General features: G+C 39.3%; 1 protein-coding gene across 1 annotated transcript; it reads right to left on the reverse strand.

The window, feature by feature from the left end:
- Positions 1-313: 313 nt before the first annotated feature.
- On the reverse strand, positions 314-13,331 carry LOC143277488 (upstream stimulatory factor 2-like). Its single transcript, XM_076582339.1, has 8 exons — positions 13,189-13,331; positions 9,647-9,699; positions 7,745-7,852; positions 5,884-5,972; positions 4,089-4,260; positions 3,210-3,347; positions 2,491-2,585; positions 314-595 (listed from the first exon to the last, which is right to left on the reverse strand). Exons 1-8 carry the CDS (start codon positions 13,221-13,223, stop codon positions 371-373), a joined length of 915 nt encoding a protein of 304 aa, XP_076438454.1. The 5' UTR covers positions 13,224-13,331; the 3' UTR covers positions 314-370.
- Positions 13,332-13,568: the final 237 nt, after the last annotated feature.

The following is a 13,568-nucleotide window of genomic DNA, read 5'->3' on the forward strand; positions in this document are numbered from 1 at the left end:
GGAATATACATGTGGGCACACACACACACACACATGCTATCTTGCACAAACTTTCTTCCCTGACTTCTCTTGCGTGCAAATCAGGTATAGTAAAGGCTTGCAAGCTGCAACTCTCAGTCAAGCACACAAGCTTCATGCCAGTTTTGAAAAGGATGAAACCACAGTGTTAGAGTTTTCACTATTTTTCATTTCTCATTCTTTTGCGCGCACACACACACACACAAATCTCTCACAAACACACACACGGAACGTTCACAAGCCCAAGCATCCATCCCCCCCCCCCCCCCCCCCCACTTCCGGACAGACACACACCACCCACTCCTTTCACACGCACACTACACCCTAACCCACCCCAGCCCCGCACAGAAAACTACACCAGGTCTGGCAACAGATTGGGCGGAATGGCGATGTTGTTGTTGATCAACAAGGCGCGCAAAGACTCGTTCTGCCTCTTCAGTTCCTCCATCTGAGAACGATACAACTCCATGTCTACTGACATGCGCTCTGTTTCCTTCACAGTCTCCATCAAAGTCTTGTTGCTGCCTCGAAGCTCCTGAATGTACTCACACGCCTTCGACAGGATCCCTCCCTTGCTCTGTAAAAAAACAAACAAACAAAATGAATGACATGGATACTTATACAGCACCTATCCTTGGTTGGAGACCAAGCTCTAAGCGCTTTACATACTTGGGGTCATTTGCACAGCAGGCTGCCTACCCGTGTAGAGCCGACTGACGGATGACACAGGGTGCTCATCATTCGTTTCCTGTGTCATTCTATCAGATTTCAGGCAAGCTGAAGCGCCTAGTATAAATAAATCATGGTAAAGTGTTTGACTTCTTCTTCTTCTGCATTCACTTGTATGCACACGAGTGGGCTTTTACGTGTATGACCGTTTTTACCCTGCCATGTAGGCAGCCATACTCCGTTTTCGGGGGTGTGCATGCTGGGTATGTTCTTGTTTCCATAACCCACCGAACGCTGACATGGATTACAGGATCTTTAACGTGCGTATTTGATCTTCTAAATGCATATACACACGAAGGGGGTTCAGGCACTAGCAGGTCTGCACATATGTTGACCTGGGAGATCGTAAAAATCTCCACCCTTTACCCACCAGGCACCGTCGCTGTGATTCGAACCCAGGACCCTCAGATTGACAGCCCAACGCTTCAACCACTCGGCTATTGCGCCCGTCTAAAGTGTTTGACAATGTTCTTGTTCACACAGGCCAATATTGATATAAGCTTGAAACAGAACGTTGTCTGTAAAACGTCTCTGGAATTGATTGTTTTCTGAGATCATCCAGGGCCACACATCAAATTGTGCATTATGTTTCAGGAATTTGTTTATAAAAACAATGCGATGCTGTTGATGTTTTTTTCTGGCTTCCTTTGCTGTTGTTGTTTTTGTGTCCTTATTGACTAATATATGTAATATTTCAGGCAAGCACACATACACACTCTGACAGATGTACACATACACACTCTGACAGACGTAACATTTTACATGCATGACCGTTGTTTATCTACCCCGCCATGTATGCAGCCATACTCCATTTTTGGAGGTGGCATGCTGGGTATACTCTCATTTCCATAACCCACCGAACGCTGACATGGATTCCAGGACCTTATTTGATCTTCTGCATGTGCATACGCACGAAGGGGGTTCAGGCACTAGCAGGTCTGCACATATGTTGACCTGGGAGATCTGAAAAATCTCCATCCAGGCGCTGTTACTGAGATTGAAACAAAACAACAAGTGATACTGTCACAGAATGGAATCAACACTGGGAGAAACTAAGGCGCGTTTCTTATGTACTGGCCCAACGCTTAGCTTATATCACAGATTGACATAAGCTTACACTCCGTCCAACAGCAAAGTGAGAGCTGTGTGATCAGAGGCTTCTCCATTCCAATGGGAATTCATTTACAGCTTAGTCTTTTGTGAAGGACTAAGACTCTCAAACTAGGAGGCAAGATTGCACTGGCTCTTAGTGCTGCAGCTTTCGTGGCTAGTTGGCCTTTAGGAACATCCCAACACTGACTGTCCTGAAACCCTCTTCGCAGAAAGAGTGGGGATTATCTTGAACCAGACACTCGCCACTATAAGTATAATCAAATTCTAGCCCAGATAGTTGGAACAGCAGTTACCTCCTCTGCTGTTCTGATGGTCAGTCGGACACGACTGACTATCATATATAATTTGGTGAGGTTCTCAAGAGACATGCTAAGAAGGTACGTTTCTTTTTTCGCGGCAACAGTGGCAAGGCTCTTGCTAGTCAAGGCTACCCTAGGTAGCATGAAGAGCAACTGTTCCTCGAGTTAGATGTCATATTCCACGCATATGCACTCTAGCATACACCCTTTTTAGTCACATATCTGATTATGATTTATTGTTGTTTAATAGCTGAAATGACGCTGGAATAAAACTGCATTTGTTTCTGTTTGCTTTCAATATTGGTACACAGAACACAGGACACAGACTTACTGCCTGATTGGGTTTGGTTTCCTGCACACAGTCCGGAACCAGTTTAGACAGCTGAACGATCCAGTTGTTGATTTTGTCTCGCCTCCGTCGCTCCACTGAAACAACGGCAAAACGTTTTAACTGGAGTATGAACACAATGTCAGAAGTTAAAAAAAAAAAAAAAAAATCAAAACCAATGACTGATAACAAAAACAAAAATCTGCAGCACTAGGAACATCATCTCAGGCAGGAAATTCAGGGCAAGGTATTGTGAAAATAATGCAGAATAACATACAAAAAAAGAAAAAAAAGAACGGGTAAGTGAAAAAAATGGACCAATACAAAAATCAAATAGAAGCAGACAGTCCCAGCATTCGTTCATATCTACTTCTACATGCAAAGAATAAATAATGAGCAAAACAAAATCGACAACGAACTTTTGAGAAAAAACAAGATACACACACACACAAAACAAGACTTATGCCCTGAGACAACAGACAGAGATGTTTGGTCACTATTTATCAAAATGAAGAGAAGAATTCACTGTGAAACTTTTGCTGACAGTACAATAACTTAAGTGTTTTTCATGCAATGTTCTTTTTCTCACAAAAATTGAAACAGAAATAATAAGGCAAACCTTGCCTTAAAAAACAAGAGACTTTTGTGGTTACACAGACACTCTCATTTATTAGGATTACCAAGCATTAACAACACACACACACACACACACAGAGACTTACCTTCGTTATGTGTCGCTCTCCTCCTGTCGTCTCGACTGGATCGGCCCTCCAGTTTCGGGGAATACGACGTGCGTGGAGCGATCGTTCGCTGAGGGTTTTGCAGGACGTCTTGTGGAGACATCATGACGTAAAATTGACCTGAACAATCACAACAAACACGCCGTTTCTTTCGCTGTCAAGGTTCTGTGTGAAAAACACTCCCTGCTAGCAAACATTTCACACCTGATGCTCCCAGTAATGCACTTTTGTTAGTGTCTAAACAACACTATGGACTTGCTCACTTGGTCAAGAGGGGGGTGGTGGTGGGAGATGAAATTTCTCCTACTGCACACCTGAGTTTGCTGGCTGCAGCTGTTAAGCTTTGTTGAAAAGTGAAACACAATCCGTTTGACATGACCCCTTGGTACTGAGTCAGGTGTATGATCCAAGACATACCACTTAAGGCCAGACACTATAGTCAAATAACAACTTTTTTTCTCTCTGACAAAACTGCCGTGTCCCCCTTACACCCAGGACTATCGGGTGAAAAAGAAAGTCCTCTTATCACAATCCAAGACAGCACTTACATCAAGACACTGGAGAAAAAACAAAAAAAAACATAGGAAACTTTTTATGGCATTATAATCTAAGACACAAGAAAGCTAAGAAAGAGTCCTCGGTATTATAATGTAAGACACATCGCTTACCCCGAGACAATGGAAAAGAAAATAAAGAATTCATCAGTATTCACTTAGCCCAAGACTATGGAAAAGAAAAGAAACAATTCATGAGTATCATAATTTAATCACTACAGTCCCAAGACAAAAGGGGAAAAAACAACAATAAAAACCCTTGGAAAAAAAACCCAAAAAAACCCGGGCTTCACAACCCATGGCTTACCAGCTCCTGCGGCGACAGGGGTCAAGGCCGTAGCGGCGGTGAGGGTCTCTCCCTGGGCGCTGACCCCTGCCCCCTCGGTGCCCCCTGCAGCGGAGAAGTAAGCGAAGCGTGCGTCCCCTTGCTGCTCCGGGGTGGGGCTGCCGCCGTTGCTGAACGGGCTCTGGATCACAGTCTGTAGAAGTGATAATATTAGTTCTTCTTCGTTTGTGGGCTGCAACTCCCATGTTCACTGGTATGTACATGAGTGGGCTTTTACATGTATGACCATTTTTACCCCGCCATGTAGGCAGCCATACTCTGTTTTCAGGGGTGTGCATGCTGGGTATGTTCTTGTTTCCTTGACCCACCGAATGCTGGCATAGATTACATTTACAGGATCTTTAACGTGCATATTTGATCTTCTGCTTGCGTATACACACAAAGGGGGTTCAGGCACGAGCAGGTCAGCAAATATGTTGACCTGGGAGACAGGAAAAATGTCCACCCTTTACCCACCAGGCGCCACTACCGAGATTCGAACCTGAGACCCTCGAAGTCCAACACTTTAACCACTTGGCGATTGCGTTGTAATAACATTACAAATGAACACTTATTCAGTGCTTTGTACTCGAACAGAGCCCAAAGCGCTTTACACGTAAAAAAACTCATCAAGTGTAAATGATAAAATACTGAAGTATATCAATTGAGATAAACGTCAAACAGATATGACAGAACTCATCCAACTCACTTATTCACACACACACATGGCATGGATAGGACGCAGTTTTGAAATGTGGAGGACAAGGATATTAGTAATGCTTAAACAGACGGGTCTTCAGAGAAGATTTGAAAGAGGCTGTGGAAATGGAGAACCTAATGTTAAATGGAAGGCTATTCTAAGTGGTTGGACCCTAAAAGAAAAAGAGTACACTGACTGAAGGATTTTGTTCTCGACAGAAGCAGTCATGACAATGACTCGGCTCTTCACTTCATTTTGACTCATGAGTGTGTTTATGACTACTACTTGTGTCTATATAATAATAAACTCTGAAATAATAAACAAACCTACAGCAGAAAAACTGGTATTTACAATAATTATAACTAATATCATAAGAAGGAATTTGGTAGTACTTATTCAAAGTTATTGCTGACATCATGTTGCTCTTGGTTTATTTATTCAAAATCATAGTCAACATCTGGGCACAGTTATACGTTGCTCTTTAACCCTTTCACTGCCAAACTCGCATTTATGCAGCAGCTAGGTAGAGCACAGCTAGGTAGAGGACCCATGTCACTGAAGGGTGACCAGATCATGGGTCTGTTATCCATGAATCTACTGCTCTTTATGTTCGGTGGAAGGATACGCCATATTTCCTACACATCACAGGGGGAATCCCCAGCTATTCTTAGAAACCATATTTTCTTTGTTTATAGCATAAGGGAATTTTGCACTTTAAATTGACAGGCGGTGAAAGGGTTATAAACCTTTAGTTTGTGTTTTGATTAAGAAAAAAAAAGAAAGAATAAAATAAAAGTGATAAAAATATCCACATCAATACAATAAAAGAAATATCAATTTTTTCGGTTCATAGACCTTTTCCAAGTATGAACACTGAAATGTGTGAAACGATAATACGAAGTATGACATTCCTTCTCTCTCTCTCTCTCTCTCACACACACACACAAAACCTTTAGGTTTCACGACAGATACTTTATGTGACGATTCCCACTCTCTCTCTCTCAATACATTTCGGTTTCATGACAGATAAAATTGTTCGATTCTCAGTTCTAATTTGCATTCTATTCACACACTCACCACTTGGTTGGGAGGGAAGTTGCTGGCAACTACCTGGGCGGTTGTCTCCCCATCGTTGGACAGCTGAACGACGCGGTACGTCACCTGACCTGAATTATCAGATTGTAGCAAATATTCTGCTACAAAAAGAGTTTAAAATAAGAGCCCCCATCACTGTATTCCATAATTAGTCACTAAACAAAACCCACACATAAAAAAAGGGGGGACAAAAAAGAAGAGAAATCATATTCTAACATCAGATTCTAGCAAGTTTTCAGCTACAAGAAGAGTTCAGAAGGACAGACCTATTAGTCAGTGAACAACCCCCCCTCCCCCCCCCAGCCCCCCCCCAAAAAAGACGAAGACGAAGACGAAATCATATCTTAATGTCAGATTGTAGCAAATATTCTGCCACAAGAACTTAGAAGAGTTCAGAAAGAGAGCCCAATTAGTCAGTGAACACCCCCCCACCCACCCCCAAAACAGAAAGAAAAAGATGAAGAAGAAGAGAAATCATATTTTAATGTCAGATTCTAGGCCAATTAGTCAGTCAACAAAACACACTCACAAACACACACAAAAAAAAAGACGAAGAAGAAGAGAAATCATATCTTAATCGACGGGCGCAATAGCCGAGTGGTTAAAGCGTTGGACTGTCAATCTGAGGGTCCCGGGTTCGAATCACGGTGACGGCGCCTGGTGGGTAAAGGGTGGAGATTTTTACGATCTCCCAGGTCAACATATGTGCAGACCTGCTAGTGCCTGAACCCCCTTCGTGTGTATATGCAAGCAGAAGATCAAATACGCACGTTAAAGATCCTGTAATCCATGTCAGCGTTCGGTGGGTTATGGAAACAAGAACATACCCAGCATGCACACCCTGAAAACGGAGTATGGCTGCCTACATGGCGGGGTAAAAACGGTCATACACGTAAAAGCCCACTCGTGTGCATACGAGTGAATGCAGAAGAAGAAATATCTTAATCAAGTTAATGTCAGATTGTAGCAAATATTCTGCTACAAAGAGTTCTTCAGGAGAGCCCTATTACTGTATTAGTCAGTGCACAAAACCTACACACATAAAAAAAAAAGAAAGAAAAAAAAGAAAAGAAATAATATTTTAAGGTCAGAATAGATTGTAACAAATATTCTGCTACAAGAAGAGTTCAGAAAGAGAGCTCTATTAGTCAGTGAACAAAACCCACACACGCAAAAAACCAACAAAACAAAAAAACCAACAAAACCAAACCAAATAGAAGACAAATCATGTTAATAATTGACGTTTGTCTGTGAGTTTAAATTCTCTGTGAATAATAATACACAAATGTACATTATTGTTATGACCATTCTTTCATTATCATTTTTCTTCTTCTTCTCCTTACTGTTGTTATCATCATTATCATTATTGTTTTCATAAGATAATGCTGTCAGGCTATACATGCAAAATGTTGGTAACATGTCTAATAATCTGGAGCCTGAATGTATTTCTGCTGTATCCAGTCTGTCCAGTTTAACCATTACAAAACAAAAACAAACAAAACAAAACAAAACAAAAACAAGAAAAAACAAACCGCAACTTGTCTCAGGAAGGCAACCTCCATCCATGTCACTGTTGGAATTTTCCTATCGCAAATCATTCAACTCATGTGAAATTGTTTTAACTGCCTAGTATGTTCATTTTCCTTTCAGAAAAGGTATAGATTATGCATACTTTCTTTCAGAAATGTCCATCTAGATAAAAAAACCAAAAAAAAAACAAAAAAAACACACACCAATATTTCTTTCCAGAAATCCCTTTATCCCTTGGCAAATAATAGCTGTTGCTAAAGTAGGCTTGAAACTGACGGGGTTAAGATAAGATAACTGTTAAAAAAATACTAACCTTGACTATTCCCATCAGCACGGAGCTGGAACTGCATGTTGGGGTCAAGGGTCAGACCACCCGTTCCTGCCACACTAGCAATGGCCGCCGCCTGCTCATCAGTTGCATCTGTGCATGAAAATTAATAAACAATTCTGTGTTCACCAGTAGTAACTGACAGCTTTCTTTCTTTCTTTTTCTCCATTTCCCGCTAAATTCTCTCTCTCTTTCACAAACAAGATACAGAATTAAAAATAATATATTCAAGTTTTGCATGCTGATATAATGATAAACGATATAATAATAATAATAACAATAATAATAATGATAATATTTATAATAAATATCTTATAACTCTAAGCTACATTTTAAACTTTTTTATAACTGTCTAAAAAATTAGTAATCTGAAATCAGTATGGAATGCTGCCAACAGGGACAAAGGTTCGTTTCCATAAAGAACCTGTAAACAGTAAAGACTCTAAGACATTGCTTCTCACTTTTTAAAGGTATATTGTAAAAATTTATACTTGGATAATGCACTGTAACCTTCCACTTTGCCAAAAAAACCCACCATTATTCCTCTTTTAGTCTTTACATATTTTCTTTTCATTTCATTTACATATGTTATTTTTCCAGTTTAAAATTAAAATGATAAACTTGGAGTTGGATAATGCACTGTAGCCTTCCACTTTGCCAAAAAACACCATTGTTCTCAACTGCAGAACATATTGACTCAGTCTAACAAGAAATTATACATATCAGAAAATAACAGTACCTAACTTGTAAACATCTGTCACCATACCATTTCGCTTCAAACCTGTCCCTGAAGCAGTTTTCCAGGAAGAAAAAAAGAAAAAAAAAGAAACAGGAAATAGTATCTTGGAAATGTCATTATCTATTGTAACAAATCACACCTGCCAACATTTCTCAGCTCCAAACATGGTATGAAAAAGTAAAAACTATTCGCTAATAGTGAACAACTAATGTGAAGGCAAACACTTTTATTTTACTGACACTACACTATCCTCAATCACTTTACTTGAGCACCATCCAGTGAGCACCACCAACCCTCCCCCCAATCACCCCCTCTCCAAATCACACCAAAAAAAGTAGTAAAATCCAGTAAACAATTCAATTACTTCAAAATACTGCACTGCACAATTCATTTTGTCAACTGTCTATGAGTGATGTGGACACGATAATGGCAATTTGTAAGCGCAAGAGTTCTTTCGGCAAAATTCTGTAAAACAAAAAATATCCTCTTCGATTGGAAAACAAATAAAAAATGGCTGGCAGGAAAAAATTTCAAAAAAATGGGTGGCTCTCTCAGTTTAGCAATGCACTATCCCTAGGGAGAGCTGCCTGAAATTCACACAGAGAAATCTGTTGTGACAAAAACGAGTAATACAATTGTAATGTAAATCTATAAATATAATACAATACAGTAACCGTTCTGGCAGCTGATTCCACTCCTGAATCAAGGCCTGTCTCAGCTCTGCTGCATGAGAGTTTGCCCTATGTGCGCACAAAACTATCTCTTCAAAAACAAATGACAAGGTTTCAAACCTGACACCGTGTTATCACTCCAACTCCCAGAGTGAAAACAAAACTAAACAAAGAGAATGGACAATACACAAATTATCATAAAAAAAAGAAGAAAAAAAAGGAATTAATTTAAGAGCTAAGTCTGTTCAAACTACAAACAGTGACTTACAATCAGTGGCAGGGGAATGTGCTCTGGACTCTGACTCGCAGTCTCAAAATGACAACAACAACAACAAGAAAAAAAAAAAAAAAAAAAAAAAAAGAAAAAAAAAAAAAAAAGAATGGACTATAAGAATAAGGTAACATATCAAAACAAAACAAAGAACAAATCAAGAGCCCAGTTCTTTTTTCAGCTTGATACTCAGTAAAGTGACTCACCATCAGTGGCCAAGGTAATGTGCTCCTCTGCGTCAGGATCCTCTTTCTCATGGCTGAAAATATAAATTCACAATTTATCACTGTTTCTGGAATCATGTGTGTGCCACAAGTACCCCCTACCCCACAACCGAAATATTCCATGTGACCCGGAACATTGATAATGAGGACGCATTTTGTTTATTTCATTCATGGCATACATAACCAAAAAGTCCTTTTTGGGATGATACCAAGCGGTTAGGGGTGTAAGGGGTTTGACTTTGAGAATAAATTCATTGTTGGTAGAGTGGTGGCCTGGTGGGTAATATGTCTGCCTCGGAAGTGATATCTGAGCGTACAGGATCAATTCAAGACTCTTCATTGGCTTCAAATGGAAAAAAAAAAAGGTATTTGCAAGGGGTATTAAAATGACATTCAATCATCAGCCGCACTCACCAAAATGTTCTCACACTCTACTAGACTTTGAGTGGTGGTTCATAGTCTGGACACTTGTTATTTGAATGAGACAATAAATAGACTGCTGGAGAGTTCCGTGCTCACACGACTTGAGGCACATCACATGATCTGTGCTCTCAAAGTTCATTGGCTCTAAGAAATTTTAAGCAACCAAGGTGATCAAGAGAGGCAGAACATGCAATACAGTAGGCTTCTTTTTTCAAGTGTTTGCTCTTTTTTGTGTGTGTATACGATGGCACTTCATTAACCATAGTTTGGTTGTAGCAATGGAGGCTATCAACTGAAGAAATGGAGGACAGGACATGTCTGCTGCTTTTGTCCATCATGGCATGTCTTTTGCAATGCTCAAATTTGAGTAAAAGTTAGATGCACATGTGCAAGATCCCAGAACTCTCCAGCGGTCTTTTGAGCACAAGTGAAAGAATCCATGGCAACAAGAGTTGCCTCTTTGAACCCAGACCCTAACAGACACTGTATAGTGTACAGGCAGATAAGCTTTTTAACTATTCTGCCATCTTTCTTACTGTAAAACATGATATATCATCGGTAAAATTATCTGTAATAAATTCTACATCCCCCCCCCCCTCCTCTAAGTTGTCATGCTTGGTATCTAAAACTAACGTTGTTTTTGTTTTTGTTTAGCGTGTGTACTATCAGCAGTCTTGTTGTTTTTCATACTTTTATTTCATAATAATTTCTTGGATTTTTCTTTTGATACCTGTTCAGAATCAACATCGTAGCCTCATGGCTTTTTACGCCCCGTCTCATTTATGATTAGCACAAGGCCTCACGGCCTTCTTTATGCTATGTCGTTATCAGTCTTGTCTCAGTCTAAGTAGACCCAGTTACAATTATCTTGGACCAACAAAGTCAAACCAGATGTCTTTTAAAATTTTGTGATTATCGATAAGGTTCTTGAAGTTGGTGGTATTGGAAGCATACTTGATGTTAGTGGTTAGTTTGTTCCAGTCGTTAGTAACCCTATAACTGAAAGCAAATTTCCTTGTGTTATTGTTATGTCTCTGTTTATAAATTTTATGAACACTGTTTCTTGTTTCCATATTAGTATCTGGCAGTGAATCAAAGAAGTGACCTTTTTGTAATATTGTCTATACCATTACAGATCAAATAGGCTTGAATCAAATCTCCTCTTTTTCGTCTTGCTTTCATTGGGGGTAATTTTAGGAATTTCAGTCTTTCTTCGTAAGACAAATCCTTAATTTCATGCACCAGTTTATTAGCACGTCTTTGCACTCTTTCAATAGTAATTGATTGACATATTAGTCTAAGACACCAGGCAGGGAGACCATACTCCAAAAGAGGTCTTACAAGAGCTTTATGAAGTCGGAGAAATATATCCTTATCAATAAACGAAAAAGTATGTTTAATAATACCCAGCCTTTGATTTGCCTTGTTAACAACTTGGTTAATATGTCTGTCAAACAGTAAGTCTTTATCAAACGTCACCCCTAAGTCTTTCTCCTCTTCACATTTCACAATATTGGTTATTTCGTCGTCGTTTTTCATTACATAGTTATGTTTTGGGTTTGTTCGACCAATGTGTAATACTCTGCATTTGGAAGCATTAAAGTATAAGTTCCATTTTTCAGACCATTCTATCAAGGAGTCAATGTCATTTTGCATTATATGTCGTGAACTTGGTGAACAGCAAAGTTTAGTGGCGTCTGCAAAAATTTTACATACACTTGACACTGTTTGAGGCAGGTCATTTATGAATAATGTAAAAAGTATGGGTCCTAAAATACTACCCTGTGGAATTCCACTAAGGACCATTGCTTCCTCTGAATAACTATCTCCCACCTTAACTCTGTTTTCGGTTAGTGAGAAAATCCCTAGTCCAATTTAATACTTTTCCTGATATTCCATAATCTATCTTTTTTAATAATCTCTGGTGTGGCACAGAATCAAAAGCTTTCTTAAAGTCTAAGTAAAGCACATCAGTATCTTCACCCCTGTTTATCATTCGTGTGAAGTCTTCCATGACTTCTAGTAATTGAGTTACACATGATCTGTGTTTCCGAAATCCATGTTGGCATTCCGCAAACAATTTTCTGTCATATGATCAACAATAGTATCTCTTACATATGATTCCAGAACTTTACATGTTATACAAGTCAAACTAACAGGTCTATAGTTTCCAGGGTCAGTTCTTGTACCTTTTTTAAATATTGGCGTTACTGTAGCCATCTTCCAGTCATCTGGTATTACCATTTGTTCAACTGATTTATTAAACAATATGCTTAGCGGTTCTGCTAGCTCTTCACTTAACTCTTTCAGAATCCTTGCTGGTACTGCATCTGGGCCCTGAGCTTTATTTGGATTTAGTTTTTTCAACTTTTGTTTTACAGATTCACTTGTAATTTTAATGTCGGTTACCATTTGATCTAGATCCAGGGTCCAGATTTGGTATGTTATCAACTTTCTCCTTTGTAAAAACACTTGAGAATAAACTGTTAAGAGTATTGGCTTTTTCTTTGTCACTTACAGATTTCGTGCCATCCTTGTCAATTAGGAGCAGACATAGACTTTGTTTTGTTTTTTAATTTAAAAGCAAGCAAGAAGTCCGTCATTTATGTACTCTGAACTTGAAGTACAACCACATGTCTTGTTTCACTCGTGTACTTGCAAGTCCAACAGTGTGGTGGACAGCTTTTTTAACTAAAAAAGAAAGGAAAAAAAAAAAAGAAACAAGAAGAAGAAAGACTGAAGTAGTTTTTATCCGTTCCTAAGAAACATACAAACTACCGATCTTATCAAGAAACACGTTCTTGCAGAGTTGAGGCCACGTCGGTGACCTACTTTTTCCATCCTCGATACATCTTGCACAGACCACAGAATGTAGACGAAGGGGATTGACACTACTAAAAGAATATACCAACTGATATTTTATTGGCGATTACTATCACGAAATGACCACGTGTGATGATGCGTGCAGAAAATGACACTTAATAATAAGTCTTCGATTCGCACATCAGTGCAAAAATGTGCGTCCACGACAGTGCGTTTCACACAGAAATCAAATGCTGTGTGATAATAATATATTTATACAAATATTATCATTCACTAACCTTGGTTCCAGTCCTGGTTCGAGCATGTCCATCATAAAAATCTTTGTTGGTTTGAAATTGCCAGGAATACCTCACCGCTGATCACGGGGCCAAACAACAGGTCATGTGAGAACGCGAAATGAACATGTGACAAAATGGCGAGCTTCTTGTACGAGCTAGATGTGCGTATGAATTTTACGAAAGTAGTTCTCATTTTACTATTGTTCATTATTGGAGTAGATTTTGCTTTTCTTCCGACCAAAAGTTCTTAACAACCATAAATGTTGCTATCTAAATAGTTTAGCTGCCTTCATTTGTGGAGAAACATTCTTAATGTTTTAAGGATTAGTTGCTTTGTCGAAAGGTGAAAATAGAACAGGCTGCAAATTAACTTCCGGTCT

This window comes from Babylonia areolata, chromosome 34 (genome assembly GCF_041734735.1).
Source record: "Babylonia areolata isolate BAREFJ2019XMU chromosome 34, ASM4173473v1, whole genome shotgun sequence".
Taxonomy (NCBI): Eukaryota; Metazoa; Mollusca; class Gastropoda; order Neogastropoda; family Buccinidae; genus Babylonia; species Babylonia areolata.

Excerpts from the sequence above, each read along its gene's own strand:
- LOC143277488 (XM_076582339.1), bottom strand. The coding sequence starts at position 13,223 with ATGATGGACATGCTCGAACCAGGACTGGAACCAAG. Across the intron at positions 3,348-4,088 it reads CCCTGTCGCCGCAGGAGCTG|GTCAATTTTACGTCATGATG; the intron begins GTAAGCCATGGG and ends GTGATTGTTCAG. Across the intron at positions 596-2,490 it reads AAACCAAACCCAATCAGGCA|AGCAAGGGAGGGATCCTGTC; the intron begins GTAAGTCTGTGT and ends GTTTTTTTACAG.